This window comes from Battus philenor, unplaced genomic scaffold (assembly GCF_028537555.1).
Source record: "Battus philenor isolate CCGP_79_NKW_IND1 unplaced genomic scaffold, ilBatPhil1.0.hap1 SCAF_6, whole genome shotgun sequence".
NCBI classification, from domain to species: domain Eukaryota; kingdom Metazoa; phylum Arthropoda; class Insecta; order Lepidoptera; family Papilionidae; genus Battus; species Battus philenor.
The window spans coordinates 7,055,722-7,073,828 of NW_027181726.1; the positions used below are offsets into that span (position 1 = coordinate 7,055,722).

At 32.9% G+C, this 18,107-nt stretch overlaps 2 protein-coding genes across 2 annotated transcripts in view; both read left to right on the forward strand.

Annotated features, from left to right (window-relative positions):
- Window positions 1-18,107, forward strand: part of ana3 (anastral spindle 3) — a 43,088-nt gene that overhangs the window by 11,690 nt on the left and 13,291 nt on the right. Inside the window, exons 18-24 of the mRNA XM_068773705.1 lie at window positions 733-905; window positions 1,296-1,565; window positions 2,282-2,502; window positions 3,741-3,885; window positions 4,827-4,957; window positions 17,299-17,407; window positions 17,732-17,954. Of these exons, the coding sequence (XP_068629806.1) occupies window positions 733-905; window positions 1,296-1,565; window positions 2,282-2,502; window positions 3,741-3,885; window positions 4,827-4,957; window positions 17,299-17,407; window positions 17,732-17,954 (1,272 nt within the window). The remainder of the gene's footprint in view (window positions 1-732; window positions 906-1,295; window positions 1,566-2,281; window positions 2,503-3,740; window positions 3,886-4,826; window positions 4,958-17,298; window positions 17,408-17,731; window positions 17,955-18,107) is intronic.
- Window positions 11,127-13,552, forward strand: LOC137930452 (probable cytochrome P450 6a13). Its single transcript, XM_068773704.1, has 2 exons — window positions 11,127-12,587; window positions 13,062-13,552. The coding sequence occupies exons 1-2, from the start codon at window positions 11,276-11,278 to the stop codon at window positions 13,226-13,228; spliced, it is 1,479 nt and encodes a 492-aa protein (XP_068629805.1). The 5' UTR covers window positions 11,127-11,275; the 3' UTR covers window positions 13,229-13,552.

Below are 18,107 nucleotides of genomic sequence, written 5' to 3' on the forward strand. Positions count from 1 at the left end.
CGTACAGAGGGAGTATCTGCCACTCTGTTCTCTCAGTCTTCTGTCAACGGTGCGGTATAGCGCTTTTGGAAATACCAAAGCAGCAGCAGCAAGGCGTTGAAAGCACTTATTATTAATATCTTTACAGTATCTAAAAGAGAGTTATCTTGGAAACCTCAGCTCGGTTCGACATATTAAATAATTTACTGGATTGTGAGCTGTAGTGTTAGCGGTCGTTTAAGTGAATTGAATAGGCGCATTGCATTCACATTGCAAAGGTCGCCGAGAGGAAACCGATCTTGTTAGGGAATTTTATAAGTCGCGCTCTGCATCGAGTATTCCGATTCGATATTGCCGATGAGGGCTAAACTACATCTAGATCTGGTACTATTATCAAATTATTTTTTTCAACTAACTTTTATACTCTTTAAAAAAGCTTAAGAGCTGGGGAAAGTAATGAAAGAAACTCATGCGACGCTTTTTACATTATTAGACCAAAAGCTGTTTGGAACGTCATAGTATCGCAAGTGAATTTGATTACAAAGCTATTTAACTTGGCACTGAGTTATTATTGTCACGTTATCCCGCAAGATAAAGAAAGATTGACAGCATCAATTTTAGTTGATGGCATCTATAATAAGCTATATTGCAATCTAGCATAGTGTGCAGTATATTTAAATTCTCATTTAGTAGTCATAAGAAATTTGTTTATTGTAAAAGTCCTTTATCCTGATGTTATTTTTTATTTAATAGTTATACCTCCGTGGTGTCGTTGTCGTGCACAAGTGTGAAGGAATACGCCGGGCTGCCGTGGCACCATGTCCGCCGCTTCCTGTGCGCCCCGCCCGCCTCCTCCAACGACACTGTCTTGCTCATCACTTTGCTGCAGTTTATCATAGCATACATGGATAATGTGCCTGCCGAACGTATGTATATGACTATGTGTTTTTTTATTGTAATATAAGTTTCTTACGGTATTTACATTTATTGAGGAATTAAGTTATTCAAAATGTGTAGGTATACTTATAATATGGTTTTCGTTTTAAATTATGTGTGTTTTTTTAAAAGTAAGCAAGACAATGGAGTAAAAATTCGCTCACTCATAATGAAAGAATTTTTGTTGCACGAATTTAGATTGGGTCTGGCTCTCCGTGGATTTACTGTGAACACATTTTATTAAATAAATAAATCTAATTACAATATTATATAAAATAAAACCAGGTTTATTCAGCAACGAACTGTGAAGGGCCTGGTCGTTATTTTTAAAAATTTGTTCAACTTAGTAGTATTGTGTAATTAATATTGCTTTGTTGAAGGTGAGACTATGAATTGGATTAAGTCATTTTTCATCGGAAATGACGTTTCTGTGCTCTCGCTGTTGAGCCGCGAGCGACTGTACCCGCACCAAACGCCGCACGAAGCCGTGGAAGTGGCTCAGCTACAAATGCATATTATAAAGATTGTGTGGCGATGTATAAGACTCCTGGAAATTCAAGACGATTACAATGTGAAGCGAATGGAAAGCTTGCTCAGAATATTATTTTCTTGTCTGGAAAGGATTGATGTAAAGAATTTTCATATGCTTGGTTAGTTTTGTTATACCCTACAATAATCTATGGCAGTAAAGCGAAAATGCATTTTAGAAATTCGGATAGCAACCATGTCTAAGTTTGTATCACAATTATTTAAATGATAAAGAAAATCTTGCCGTTTTTTTTTTACTTCTTGCAGTAAATACAAAAAATCCAATATAACAGGTTAACTTAAGTCGGTACAGAACTCTCAATTTTGACTTTATTTTTTCTAAAAGCAAATTTAAGGGTAGAGCGCACAGCTCTACCCTTAAATTTGCAATTTTGTGGATGCCTGTTTGCTTTACTTTGCTACCATCTATTGATTATATGATTACAATTAAAACATAACATTAAAACATGTTACATAAACATTTTTAAACTAGTAGGTAGTGATTGCGCGACTCGACAAAGATTTTCAGACGATATTCTGGGTTAAATTCTAGGTTTTTTTACAAATATCTAGAAGATGTTTTATATTCATTAATAACACATCCGTGTGTGCCATAGAAAAGCAAATCTAAATTTAAAAAATATAGATCTGGAAAGTTGCGTTATTTAGTATGTTTCACATAAGTAAGGATTATAACTAGCGGTCTAGCGACTGCATCTTTCTCTTAATGACTTCTTCATTTGTCACAAAGTCTGGCTCTTTTGGTGGCTTTGGTTGCTAAATATGTGCGCCAGTTACAAGGTTTAATGATTTTTTTTTAATAAATAATTTCTTTTAGGATACTTAAACGAGGTGATGCGTTGTATACGGTATGCACTAAACTCTCGCTGTTGTAAATTAAGTGAAGAGATGTTGCTGGAGGGACTGAAGAACTTGACGCGCGTCCTGTGCGGCTGCGGAGGTGGAGTCGGTCGGAAGGGACAAGGCTGCCGGTTGAACGTTATGCTTGCACTTATAGCTACGCTAAAGCATATCCATGTGGATAATATTCCTGTTCAGGTATTCTAATATTTATGTAGAATAAAAAAATAAAAACGTGGTTTATTAATTATAAAATTCATAGAGAAAACTTAGTGAAGCTTTTATATGTAAAATACTTCAATAAGCAATAGGTAAATAATAAAGTCATATTATATATCCCTTTAAACATTCTGACAGGAATTTTTTTTTTACAAGTTGCTTCCTCGATAAACTTAGCACTGTTAAAATTTATTGTTTCAACGTTATCAACACCGTTTAATGAACAAGTATATAAATGAAACGTGTTTCCGAATAATTTCTTAATCGGTTAAGTCAACGATTACCCGTCTTGTTTTTAATGATTTGGTTATGATTACTTGTAATGCTTTATGGTATAGGACTTTTTGTTCAATGACATAGTAACACCTCTTACAAAATGTTAACATACGAAACTCTCTCGCGCCGTTCACGTATTTGATGGCGAATTTTTCACTTAACAGGCTAAATATTCATTTACTAGAAAAATAGTCAAAATTCGATTGTCTATAATTAACTTATTTATTGTAAGGTTGTAAATAGGTTATGACAGAGGTTGATGTTGCACTTATAGAAGTTTTTTACATCCTATTTCTTGAGCGTATCGTCACGTAGCAAAATCAAATGTAAATAAAAATAACAAGCTATGTTATCACATAATCAAATGAGAGCAAAACATAACCTAGTTTCCGATTTCCGTTTTGTCGATAAAAAAAAACTTTGTTTATTATTGGACGCAGTGATAAAGTATTTGTGTTTTTATGGTACAGGATATTTTTGTTTATTACAAAGCAGTACACTTTTTGTTTTTGATTAACCTCTAACGTTTAACGGCTAAGAAACCTGGTTTTGTTTACTAAGTGATTTTGACCTGGCAATACATTTGGCAATTCATTTTAATCTATTTATCTATCTATATTCAAACAAGTTATTTTACTCATATAATGACTCATCTCAATATCTTTTGAACCCAAGGCTTGGAAGCTTGAAATTTGGTAGTTTAGTAAATATAGTTTTCGCAGAGCTAATTTAACAAAATTCTACCCTCGAGGTGGATTGAGGGTGTTTTCATTAAAAATTATAGCTCTTATAATATTTTGTGGGAATGTTAAAAATTACTAGGATAGGATTTTACCTAGTTTTTTTTCGCAAAAGGCAGTGCGGGCTACGCTAAGCGTGCGGTGGAACAAGTGTAGATTGTACTTTTAAATTAGCAATTGCAACTGATATATGGATGGTAGACGTGGAGTGAGGCGTGGAGCGGCGAGGTGTTGCAAGTAGTTGTGGCGTGTGTGGGCTCCGAGAGCCCTGAACTGCGCGCCGCGGCCTTGCACTTGATGGCTGCGCTAGTGCATCATGCGCCATTGCTCCCTCACCTCCTGCAAGGTAAGCATTTTTTGAGTCATCATTATGACACACTGTTTTTTGTGATATGGACATATACTGCTTGCCCGTTTGCGTTTATAGCTTAACGAGTTTAAGGCAGTATAGAGCTAAAGGCTTTAAGACCTCTTCACTAACCTCGGCTCAGCTGTTACATTGTAATTTTCATCGAATTGGAATAACACTAAAACTAACCTTAATATAAATTAAGTTGAAGGCTATAGTGATGATGATGATTAGGATAAAGCGTCCACGGCTGGACACAGGCTTATAGATTTCCAATAGAACCGGTTGGAAGCATCCTGCACCCGGCGGCAAACCTACACTGATATTAATGGTCAATATTAAAAATTTGTATATAAATAAGACATATACACCCTAAACTGCCCTCTCTTTCATGAGAGAGACAAAGAAAAATGTACATAGAGATCTCTTTCTACGTAATGTTTTCTTTATTTTTTTGGTTTTGAATGAAGTGTAAGTAATTGAATAAAGACATTGGTGCTCGTAAGCTATGCATCCATGTACGCAAGAAGCATTTATAAAATTTATAATTTTTGTGATTAGAGATATGTAGTATTTTTTTGTAAATACGTTACGTTTACGTAAATGTTTACGAAATTATGATGGTGAGATATACGAAAAAAATCCCTTATTCGTAAGCAAATATAGATTTAACAAAAAATAAATGCGTAAAAGAATAGCTACAGGTATAGTTAATAAATCTCGGAGAACCTTAAAAAAGTGGTATCTGTAACACGCAGAAAAAATACTTGTAATTAATAAATATTAATACGATAGCTATGTAAATGGTGTATACTCTATCCATTATAGAAATTTAAAACTGCTTTAGATGAAGCATAAGTATTTTTATAATGCACACGTTTAATTGGTATTCAATAGTCGTATATATAGACAATAGTTTTATTTATTTGGCAATGTAGCTATCCCGAACGTGTCAATGGGTCGTTATGCGATGGACATTTTCGTGACTTGCGGCGAGGCAAACGTGGTCCGAACATCTGCAGCCGCGCTACTCGCCGCGAGTGCAGCTCGCCATTCTTCACATTGCGATGTAAGTACATTTTGTAATCAGTTTTGTGATTATAAAAAAAAATAATTATACTTATAAAACTACATAAAGATGATGAGAATTTTCTCATATTATATTCGAATATTAAACTGTTTGCACTTTACCATAGTGATAAATACATACTTATAATACTAAACCGAGAGATACAGACGTAATTTCTCAGCTTTCTATGGGTTCACGAATACCACGTTCTATGGGTTTAGGATGAAGCACTTTCCATGACCTGACGTTAGCTCTTCGCTAGCCAAATTCTTTCAGTATGATATATAGAGATTTTGTTTATATACCACACACTCCTACCTCGGTCGCTTACAAGTTCACCGTGAATTTGTTTCTGGTTATTTCGTTGACTAAGTCGTAGTAAAGTAAGAACTAACTTGTTCACCTTAGTTGCATGGTCTTCATATATATCTGTTTCCCAGGGGAAAGTAAGTTATTTTAATGTAACGTTTCAATATTCTTGTGAATGGGAACTAAACTTGCTTAATGCGCTAATAGAACAAAATGAGTTAAAAGTTAAGAAGTTAAAATCAACAAACTTTGTTATTTGTAAGATTAACGCTATTTCAATGACTAGATTGCGCAGTTTCGTTTTTTATTAAAATATATAATAGAAGGCGCTACCTGGAGATTTGATTTTTGTAGTCTTTTGTTGGCGAACGATTTACCGTGAGTTTAGACATTAGGACCGTCTCGTTGAACAGCGAATCTCCATGAGTTTCAAGTCGGAACTAATGTCGCCTTTATCTGATGTCCGAACAATATAAGCTTCTAGAATATCAGATTTTGATATAATTATCATGACGCTTATTCTTTCGGTTATTATCTAAGATTTATTATTATCTAAAGCTTTAATTTCTAGAAACAAATCGTTGCATTTATAACTCAAATTTGCTATATATCTTAGTTTTTCAAGAAATTACACAGTAAACAACTTTTCATACCTATGTTACAAAAAATTCGTCACAGGTATTTGAATTTTTGAATAACCTCACAAAACTGTTGATTTAAATAGTGAAAAACTAAAGTCTAGTTTAATGTTAAACTCAAACAATACGACCCGATAACTTGAGGTGTAATAAAATACATATATTTAAATCAACTGTCAATGATGTAAATTTTTATGGGAATATTTTTAAGTTTTACTAAGTCAACGTAGCACATTTTAACTCAGATAATAGTAATAATATAGAATGATAATTGCTGAGCTGAAGTAACAGCTACATTGAATAATAAGCAGTATCAAGTAACGAATGTTAATGAACTCGTGACGCATTTAAGTAACTTTAGGTAAGCTATAAATAAAATACATATGGAAATAGACGAACGTAAATGTTCAGATGAATTAAATTGTTATTTGCAGCTATTTTACCACACGTTAAATAAAATTGTGATCAATTATGTGCAATGGTTATGTAACATCTGAAATGGTTTTAAAATTGTAATTAAAACTACTCTAATTTCTGAGACCACAGGAGAATTGTGATGTTTATAGTTCAAGGTGAAGACTATCATGTATAGTAATTGGAAATAGGTGTAAAAGTTTTTAAAGGGAAATGTATCAATCAACAATATATATATATATGTATACATATTACACACGTATGTATACAACACACAAACATACGTGTGTGTGGGTGTGTGTGTTATTCTGAGTTATTTTACATTATTTTGTTTTTTCCTAAGGAATGCGACGGGCCAATTACTTTTGGGTTGGGTGTACAGAGTCTGCAGGGACGCGTAGTTAGCAATAATTAATTTTAACATGTAGTAATCCGAAATTTAACAACTCTTTGTCTTACGATATTATAATTACTTGATTTATTATTTATGAAACCATTGTGTTTTGGATAAGGGATAATATAATGTATATTTATATAATATAATTGACAGCAAACGAACATTCACTACTAATAAAACTTTTTACACATATTTCCAATCACCTTGTAAATTTTTTGTTATTTGATGCTAAAAACTGATCCAGTGACGGCTCCATACACCTCATTCAATCGTCTAATAAATGAATAAACTATAGTCATGTGAGATGATGCTGCGTCTATATAGGGGAGTATTGTGGTTAATAATAAATTGCTATTAACCACGGACACGCGTGACTAGAACATAAAGATGATCGACCACCGTCCTCGTGATTTTATGGTGTACGTTTAGTTGTATGGTATTCATGGTGACACGACTGAATTGTTAAAATTATGTCTAACATTTTTTTACTGCTGCTAATAAGAAATTGTACCTATCACTGTAACATAACGAGTTACATACATTTGAGATGTAAATTAATATTAAATTAAATTAAAATTAATGTAAAAATCTTTTTTCTAATCATAAATTTTAAAATTAAATCATAAACGCGCGATTTAAGGCGTAGAACTCAATGGCGTATATTAAAAAGGACGTCCTGTGTTTAATCAATATCAAAAGATAAATATTTTAGTGTATGCATAAGAGCTTAGGCCTTTTTTGAGACCCAGGCCGTGTATTGCAGGTAGACGTTATTAGTGTTCCAGCCAAAAGAGGCCCATTGCAAGGCATAGACCTCTCCAGGGGACATACCATAATCGCCACGCTTGGCGGGTTGACAATAGCAGTGTGGTATTACGGTACGCAGAGGACGCTACTATCCATCCTCTAGAAATTTGTTTGTGAGCATTGGCTTAATGCACAAAGTGTGGCTTATATAAGATTGTATCACGCGAATCGAAACCGCGACCTACGATCCCAAGTCTCAGTCATTTCTTGCTGGGTCACCACTGTTCTTTGCGATTATTAAATTTGTTTCTTTTTATATTATACGACCATCTTTATTACGATTATATTAATGTTATAATTTTATAATTAATATTCAAATTATAATGACACAGGTTTATTTAATGGTCTTTTTATGTAATTTAAAGCCTAAAAGGGGTACGGCTCGTGGCAAATCGCAAGTACACGTTTATTCTAAAGTTACTGACCTTAGCACCGCTTCAGTTTAATAATAAAATAAAACGTCATAACAGTAAGTGGAAGGTTCTCGAAGTTAAGTTATTGAAGTTATGTGTGGGGTGTTGTCACGATTATAAGTAAAAGAATCTTAAGCCACCTCATTTTTAATTGGAGATATTAAGAAAAATTGACACTTTTCTCTTTCTACTTTATTCTATTTGATACCAACAATGTTTATATAGTTATGAAAATTCTACAATTTTATAGATATCATATTAATCTTGATGACTTTATGATGGTAATACACAATAGGGTTATAAAAAATTTGAATTATGGCATTAAAACAATAGCAGGTTTTCCACATACATATTTACATCGACGAATATAACACCGTAAAATAACCTTTAACTTTAACTTTAAATTTTTCCTCGTACGTTCATTTTATAAAATTCGCTTGGTTTTTCCCAACTCTCTTTAGTAGTGCACTGTTTTATTTAATCCTAATTACTCACGATTTAATCAACATGAACTCTTGAACTCAAACCAGATAGTAATTATTGCTTTAGTTTCATATAATGAAAGTTCTTAATGAGAAAGTGTGTGTTTTTGTTGTTGGTACTTAATAATTTAATGTGATAATAATTGAATTTTTTTCACCTATGTATTAGGTCATTATCATCATCATTTCAGCCGTGAGACGTCCAGTGCTTGACGATTTCCTTCGTCATAGTATTATAATAGTTGCTCAGTACAAAACTCTTGTTCAGTTGTGTTGTAATGCTCTTTCAAACTAACTACAGTACCATAACGTACTCGCATATTTTTGTAGAGGTTAGTATTATTAAAAGGCATTACTCAAAGCATGTAATTTCTGAAATAACATCCGTTTGGGCATTGTAAAGTGTTTACAGAAACGGATTTCCGAGTTAAAATTGTAAAATTACATTTTATGTATCCTCTGTTTATACAAAGTCGTCTATATTTAGTGTTCAACCATACAATATTCGCCGCACTAAGTTAATATAGCGCTCTTTCTATCGCACTTTTATATGAAGTTGTATGACGCACATTTATATGTAGTTGTATGAATCGGTAATTCTAGAGGTCATGTCTACTTTCAAAAGGAATTAACAACTTTATAATAAATTTAATCTATTTTTTTCTGTTAGTTTCTTGGTTTTTATTAATAAAAAAATCTATGTCATGCATGTATTCCTTTTTGGTTCTACGACCACAACGAATGGAAATTGTAATTTTTTAATATCTTCGACGCAGTAATTCTTTAATTTCAATTAATTAAAAGATTTTTTATATCTTTTGTAAATGCATCAACAAATTTATACAGTAGTTTAGCTTAAATCTTTCGTAATATTAAAAACTTCGTATATTATTCTTATTATTGCGTTCTACTGCCTCATAGCTTTTTGAAAAAAAAAATTGGCTTACATAGACTTATTAATAATAGTGGCCGTCAAGAAAATAGCAATATTTTTTATCTATTATACCTAGAAATTTAAAATCCTTAAAATGATGTGCTGGTTTTTTTCACTTTTAACAATAAACTTAATTAAGCGCTAGGTACCGCGAAGATTAGTCTTGCATTAATATCTTGCGGACTTCGAAAACGCCGTAAGAAATAAAATGCATGAAATACAGTAGTTTTGATAGGCTTACAGCTAAAACTCTTTTTTTCCAATAATCTTGCGTTGTAAAAACATTAGACTCAAACCAAACGACGTATTTTTCTCTAACTAAAATTATGTGAAAAACCGTATTCTAATTAATAAGTTTGCAGGAAATACGTTTTATTATTACGATATCTAAATTACTAGGAGAAATTCGGAAATGTGGGTAAATTGATTGTAATATCACGTGTAAAAACAACTCTGTAAAAAACCTCATTTCGTGATGACGAGATTTTTTCTCAGAGAATTAATGGTATGTTTTGAATTACTTTTCAAGGTTGGATATGCTATTGTCTCGTTTTATGTTGTGGTATAACATAGGTTCTTTTTTTCAACAATAGCATAATATTGATGTGCGTATGCGAAATGCAATAAAATAAAACCAAGTATTGTATTATTCAATAAAGTTCTATTGTTATGTTTATTGCAAATAAATATGTTTTTACTAAAATTCACTTAAATGTAAAACCCCTTTTTAAAAAAAAATAGTTGTATGTTGGTGGATTGCTATATATTTGCTAAAAAAACCGTGACGTTGCCTTAGTACTGTAGCAAAAAGTTTGGAAACTAGTAATAACAAGAAAGATACAATAAAATTATAATGTATATTTCTTTTTATTATTTAATAGCTTCATTCTTCTTATACCTTATTATTCCAACATTTGTCGAAATAAAATAAATACACACTGACACGACGAGGTAAGCTTCCTTACCACCTTTGTGCGAGCGTCATCGGAATTTGAACTACGGTGACTTAATTTAAATTTAGTATAGTTCACGGACCCTTCTGTTCCGTGAACTCATGTCGGATAAAGCTGTAAAAGCCTTAGTGCTAACAACTTAATCAGGGACAATACAAATACAAAGACACAAGTTTACTTAATTACAAAATGTTTCCAATTTTGGCATACGCATCTTGATACTTTTTTTATTGAATTTATTGTCAGTTGGATTCTGTGCCAAATAAAAGGTTACCTAGGTATTTCAAAAAATAAATAAATAACTAAGTAATAAGTAACTGGCTACAAATTCATCGGCGGGTATTCGTAGTGTTCTAGTTAAATATTTAATAATGTCTGCGCTGGACACAAGAATGTGTGTTTCGTTTTTTATTATATATTCTCGTTTTGGAATACAATAGGTATCACTGAGCAATGCCCTGCCGATTGAATTGGCGTTCAGGTTGAAAAAAGTATTATTAACTATACAAAAATTTTGTGATTTTACTAAAAACTATAGCCTATGTACGAATTAATGGCTAGTCATTTGAATTTAAGACTTCTTATGTTTTAGTCTATACATGCCATCAGTCAAAAATAAAGTTAAAAATTATTTTAAACTGTAGTGAGTTTATGAATATTGCGTGTTTGTTAAGTAAGACCATAAGAAAAGCTTCATAAGCGGCGTAATGCGGGTGTATTCAAGTCACGGGCCCATCGCATCAACAAACGCGTCCTTGACTGCGTCATAGCATGGAGCTTATCTTGACGCTCGCTGCGATATGGTTCACTCGAGTGCCGGCCGCCGCCCGCGTGCCCGCGGACGCACATGCACACACGACGCGCGCACGCACGCACGCTTTATTTACTCCACTCGTACGCCTGCTTTCTGCCCACTCTAGCGTTTCTACGGGCAAATTTAATAAGTTAAAATCTAAACTTAATAAGTGACAATGTGGTTAAGTGTAATATTTCTTGTCGTACTGCTCTTGTTTTTAGTGTTGTTAACCGTTTTTCATTTTGCAACAAATGGAAGAAAATACTGGCAGCACAGAAAAGTGCCATACAGAGAACCTTGCCCAATTTTCGGTAACTTTGGCGCGACGTTGACAATGCGACGAAGTTATACAAATATGCTGCAGTTCTTTTATGATTCCTTCCGAGAAGAGAAATACATAGGCATATTTCAAGCTAGAAGACCGACGCTGTTCGTCATTGATTTAGATATAGTGAAGAGTATTTTTACCAAAGATTTTACATGCTTCAGTGACCGAATATCGGTGTCGACTGACACTCGCAGAGAGCCCCTGCTTCGTAACCTTGCTAACATGAGCGGAACCGAATGGAAAGCTATGCGACATATAGTCACACCGACCTTTTCTTCTGCTAAAATGAAAGCAATGTTCCCACTCGTTGCCGACTGCGCTAATGCTCTTAAAATAGCCCTTTCCCAGGATACCCTGGACGAGGTCGACGTACCGAAATTAATGTCACGATTTACAACAGACGTTATCGGCAGCTGCGCTTTCGGTGTCGATCCAGGCTCCTTAAAAAATCCAGATTCACCTTTCTTGGCCATGTCACAAAAAATGTTTAAAACAGATCGCACAACTGTATTGAAACGTTATTGTCGGACATTTTTCCCGAGACTGTTTAAATTTTTGAATCTCAGGACTTATTCTTGGGAAGTGGAAACATTTTTCACAAATATAATAAATCAAGTTCTCAAGGAGAGGCGGAGTACCGGACTGCATCGTAACGATTTTATTCAGCTCATGTTAAATATGCAGCGAAACGAAACAGAGATTTCAATGACAGATGAATTAATAACGTCCAACTCTTTTATATTTATGCTGGCTGGATTGGAAACATCAGCGACGACATTATCGTTCTGTTTATACGAGCTAGCGAAAGACCCTGACTTGCAGAATAAAGTGAGACTAGAAATTATAGACTGTATGGAAAGACACGGTGGCTTGAATTACGACGCAGTTTGTTCCATGCGTTTGGTTGTACAAACAGCAATGGAGACGCTACGGCTCCATCCTCCCACGCCCATCACTACTCGCCTATGCACAGCGCCATGCACTCTGGCCGGCGATCTGAAAGTGAAAGTTAAAGACGCAGTACTTATACCATTACATTGTATACAAAAGGATCCCAGATACTTTCCGGATCCCGAAAGGTTTGACCCGGATCGTTTCAAAGAAGATTTAAATCCGCCTGGTTTTATTGCTTTCGGGGAAGGACCTAGAAGCTGTCCGGGTAAGTTATTATAAATCTCATTACATTGAAGTTCATTTTGTTTCGTTTTATAAACTCGTTTCCTGAGCCTTCTCCACACTACAATATTCTTAATTCGTATACATCTACAGTAATAGACCCGACACTTGTTTCGGAAATCGTACTAACAATTGTGTCATTAAATGATAATTCATTCTATTATGTTTAATAATTAAATATTAATATACTATTCATATAACCGGTGCGGTCTACAATCACTTATTGTTAGACAAGCAAATCTTATTAGTTCACTTAAACAAGTTCATTCAAAGACAAAGCGTCGTCCAATGTTATTTAAACATTGCGCAAACAATGTGCTCAGGTTTTCCATTGGAGAATGTAAACTATGCCTTCTCAACTAATTTTATGAAATGCCGGCTATAATCCAATTAGATTAGGGAGCTTACGATAACTTTGTTTGTTTTATAACGAATATCATTCTTATTTATATTTTAGGTGCTCGGTTGGCACAGCTGATGGTGGCAGCAGGACTATCTGCTGTACTGAGTGCATATCTTGTGCAGCCTTGTTCCAGGACTACACCACGTATTCATTACGATCCTCGCAGTGTAATGCTTAAAAACAAAGGTGGCATTTGGTTAAAGTTTAAGCCGTTACTATAAGGAAGTTATTTAATAACATGCAAAACTCTATTCTTTTACATCATGCACTGCTTTCTTTTAGTATGGTTTTTTTACGTATAGGCGTTTATTTTTGTCATATCTCGAATAACTGTACTGGATTTACGAGATTTTGTAATGTAGTTGAAAACACATGCCAATGTTTTTTCTCTTTGATATTATAGTATAAAGCATAAACTGATAAACGAATTTTTATTTTTTATTACGTTTCGATTTTAAATACGACATCCGATATTGTTCACAGTGACCTATGTTAATGTTTGTATTGTATAAATATCAATATGTGGCTGCAATCGATGATATTTATCTCTGGTTATCAGTATTAATTAAATTTATATTTTAATAAATTTGTTTTAATATAGTATTTAATTGGAAATAATGTTTTTCCTTTGTTTTTATTAATAATATGTAATAAATAAAAATAAATACCTTTACTGACATTGAATGTAATTTTTATGAATAAAAAATGATCTGTTTAGTAATATAATTTTCTTATATAACTGGCATCGTAATAAAACGCTCTTTGTAAACATTAAGTCAACCGCATTGACGGTTGCTTATAAAAACCTACGTCCGTATGAATGTTTGAGTTGCACTTAGCGTATACATACGATTTAAATGGTTAACATTGTTTTGAACCGTAAATTAACATTTATTCGCAATCGGGCGAAATATTTACCACTTTTACATTCGTGTCATACTTGTCATTTTTAGTGCTATCTATTTTTTTTATTTATTTAATATTGTTTATTGTACACGTTAAGATACTTTTAATAAGTTTTGCAATAATATATAAAAAAGTACAATGGGCGGTCTTATCACACAAGGCAATCTCTTACAGACAACCATAATATGGAAAAGGTATGGGTAGTTTACATGTATAAAAAATACATATTTACAAACAAACGAACATGAAATACATAAATATACATACTTAAACATACATACACACGTATATAACATATATACTTATAATAAATAAGGTTTAATACATATTATAAATATAATACAATAATAAATAAAAACATCAACTGACTTCTTTCATCTATTGTAAACTTTTAATATAAAAATGACAATTATTATTAGTTTGTCCTGATTTCAATTGGAAATCCATGTAGTGATTCGCTTTTGAAATATTTTAATTAAAAATAATATCTTCATTACGTTGTTTTGGAATTTACGCGATATGGATAATGCGCGATGATAACAGAAGTGCAAAGTCACGAAAAATTGTTTAAAAAAAATTGATAATATTTGAAAAACGCCTATTCTTTTTAAAATGGTCATACGGTAATTGAATTCTTATTTAGTATGACAATTGAAAATAAATAAACTTCACATTGTGTTCAACTTTTATTTACAAGCAACTACTATATTTACACAGTAAAATAGCTGTGACGTAATATGAAGTATGTGCTTTGATATTTGATTGATGTCTATTGAGTCACGAGAGTAAACATTAGCGACGACATAGTTTTGGTAAATTGCCACGAATAGTCGTAATTGTTTTGCTTCGGTCAACATTACAAATAAGAACAATATACGTAAAAAAAATGTTCATAGGAATGAGGTATATAAACGATTTCATACGTATTTGCTGAAATTACACATAAATGCGAGAATTGTACCTATGTAGACAGTCACAAACAGTTCTTTGACTGCTCTCTTAAATATACGAACTGATATCACCTACAGGTCAGGCCGTGATTCGGCATTGCCCGGAACCCTCAAATCGGAATGCTAAACGCGTATCAAGTGGCAGACCTAACGGCACACATGATGCTGCGAGGGTTTTGTTTATCAAAATCATGGACCGTTCCAATTTATTGGATAGACCATCGCTTGTCTAGTATTTTTATTAGAGTTATATATTTGTAGCCAGTAATGTCTCTTCAGTACAAAATATGTATGTCATAAAGATAAGTTTACTCAAGCTGTCTAATAACATAAAATGTACGTGAAAAATTATAAAAGAATACAGTCTTAACATAGATAAACAAAAAATTAGAATCACAGTTAATCTTTGTGTAAACTGATCTTAGCATATCATAGTCATCACAAGAGATACCAAGTGAACTTCGAGATAACATACTCAAGGACGTAATGTGTATATGCTCTGTAGTTTATGCACCTGAGTTAATATAGTGTTCTTTTAATCACACTCTTGTAGGCAAGTGAAAGGGTAAGAGTAAATTAGTGGGCGTTAAGAACTATGTAAAACTTTTAAAGTTGGGTTTACATACGGCTTTTTTTACATGTTCTGGTACCAATTTTTTATCATTTTCTCGAGTTTTCTGACGTACTTGCTATCGATGTACAAGGAGCATACTATATCACAGGCAACAGCTGAACCTATGCAATAAAAAGAAGTCCAAAAATACGACAACTCGTTTGGTAAAAACATGCAATGATTTATGAGCAGGTTCGCTACGGGCCTACATATGCAATTCGAAGCATCCATAGCTCGTTTACTTTACCAATGTGATAAATTTTTCATTTCCTGGTATTAAATCTGTTTAGCGTATATAGCTGGTAGAGAATACCTAAAGTCATTAAGTCCGCCATTACAAAGATTGTAAAAAGGCTTAATAAATATAGTAATCCACCACGAGAATCATGGTAATCCTAGTACTATATTTGGTTCGTTCGTTTTAAAGGCACACGTTTTATAACTCGTGCATTGTTTATGTGCATTACACTCCTAACACCGTCGCATTATTTTTTTTGTCGTGATAGTCTAGCGCTTGACTGATCCTCGATGTTGACATGTGATGCAGCCGACGTTGCTAAAACATTAATCTAATAATAGCCTATTCATTTTTCTCGTAAAGGTAGATGCCTTCGGTAGTCATATTTGGACAAAAGCATTGACATTGGAAAAGTATTCCGCTCCTTTATTGTACGTATTTAATGAAATATCATTATTATTCAATAGTAATATAAAATAATTTATGTTATTTTTATATCATTACACATACTACAAACCATAAAAGTATTAAACTAAAAAATAAACTAGGCGTACGACTATCTGGAAGTGAACACTACATAAACTATGATTTACAATTAAATATTATTTACAGAAGTAATTATTCCTAGCTTCTTAATTCGGGGTATTTTAACATTAAAAATTTCATAATTAATTCGTCATGAATTCTATTCGAAATTCATCAGTATATTCAGATTGATATTGGAACGAGCCACAATAAAATTAAGTTTCTTTAACAAATCAGGGCTGTCAATTACGTTTACTATTTGTTGTAGAAAATTCGCATTTGCCACCTTGCGTCTACATTCCAGAGTTTAATTGGAAATGAAAAAGTCTAGTCTTGTAACTATGTGAAAAGTTACAAAGGCCATTCGCATATGACAATACATGAACCGTTTCTGAATTTTCTCTAATATTTAAATGTGTATGGTATAAGATGGGCTTCAGACACGAGCAATATTCGAGAATAAAATTTACAAAGCATCTAAAAAGGAAAACATCGATCTCGGGATTCGCAAATAATTTCGTTTGTTATAATACAAAACCAGTTACACGTACTCCTTTATTTGTTATGTCATCAATGTGTTCGCAAAAATCTAACTTTGAGTCGACTACAACACCCAAGACATTTATACTTCCTTTATGGGTATATTATTTATGGTATAACAATCACTAAGAGTACTTATATCTGAATTTAATTAGCTCTCTTGTCGCACAGCTGTACCGGTACCTACATCATTAAATAAACTGTACGATTGCCTATGCAAAAGTCATGAATATTTTAAATTCTATGGTTTTTATAACTTTTTTCATGGCTTGGTCACTTGCCACACTTATTTACGAGTTATTGTATCAGAGATGTTTGGGAATTCCCAATGTTTCCAGATAAGCAAAGTAACTAATGCTCAATTAAAATTATGAATTGGGATTCATTATCTTTTACTGCCACGACAGTACGCGAACGACTTAGTTTAATAACAACTTAGTTTTTATATTGTTAGATAAACACCCGTAGTGCTTCTAATTTTCAGTATGAAAGTTAAAATAAGAAAATCATTTATTTCAGATATTGGAGAGAGAGATAATAGAACAAATAAAAGAAACAAACTTTTTGGATTGCTGCTTACAAATATTCATAGAATTTTGTAACGAGAAGAAAAACCAGAATTTTCTTCGTACGTATTAATATGACGTAATTATAAATATTTTATCACTGTTGAATGATTTTGTATTTCCAATAACAGAGAATAATGATTCATATCACTTTTGGTGAAACTATTTATGGTGATAAGATATACAATGAGTAATGTACACTGAATTTTGTTTACATCACCATTAATAAAACTAAATATTAAACTATTTGAGGTATTGTCTTTAAACGTTTTATCTTTATGGTGTAATCATGCACTCCGCGAGTTTTTGCGTGGATCATAGTGTTACCGGAAAATATTGTTGTTTTGGTTGTTAATTATATATAATTAGTATATTTTTTTCTTCAGAACCTAACCTGCCCCTATCGGTCTTAGAGCGCCGATCAGAATTAGAAGTACGCGCCCAAAAGATCGGAGATGTTCAATTGTCGCCAACGGCGGAAATATTCCAAGCTCCACCGACTGCAGACCTGGTGGTAGCTGTGGCAAATGTACTTTATAATGTCAGCATATTTAAGACCTGCCCAGTGGAAGCATTTAATGATCAGGGATTGTTCCGAGTAATTTTCAGGTAATATTGCCTTAAATTTTATTCTTTAAGATTTACGTTAAGAATTCAGTAAACTATCATTAATATATTTTTACTTTAGAAAATAAGTGTATGTATTTCGTATGTTGTGACCTTTCAAGTTACATTTGTGAAACGATAATGCGATTTTAATGT

What these genes read in the sequence shown, in the direction of transcription:
- LOC137930452 (XM_068773704.1), top strand. Translation starts at nt 11,276, where the DNA reads ATGTGGTTAAGTGTAATATTTCTTGTCGTACTGCTCTTGTTTTTAGTG. An exon ending in AGGACCTAGAAGCTGTCCGG is followed by an intron (nt 12,588 to 13,061) that starts GTAAGTTATTAT and finishes TTTATATTTTAG; the next exon opens with GTGCTCGGTTGGCACAGCTG.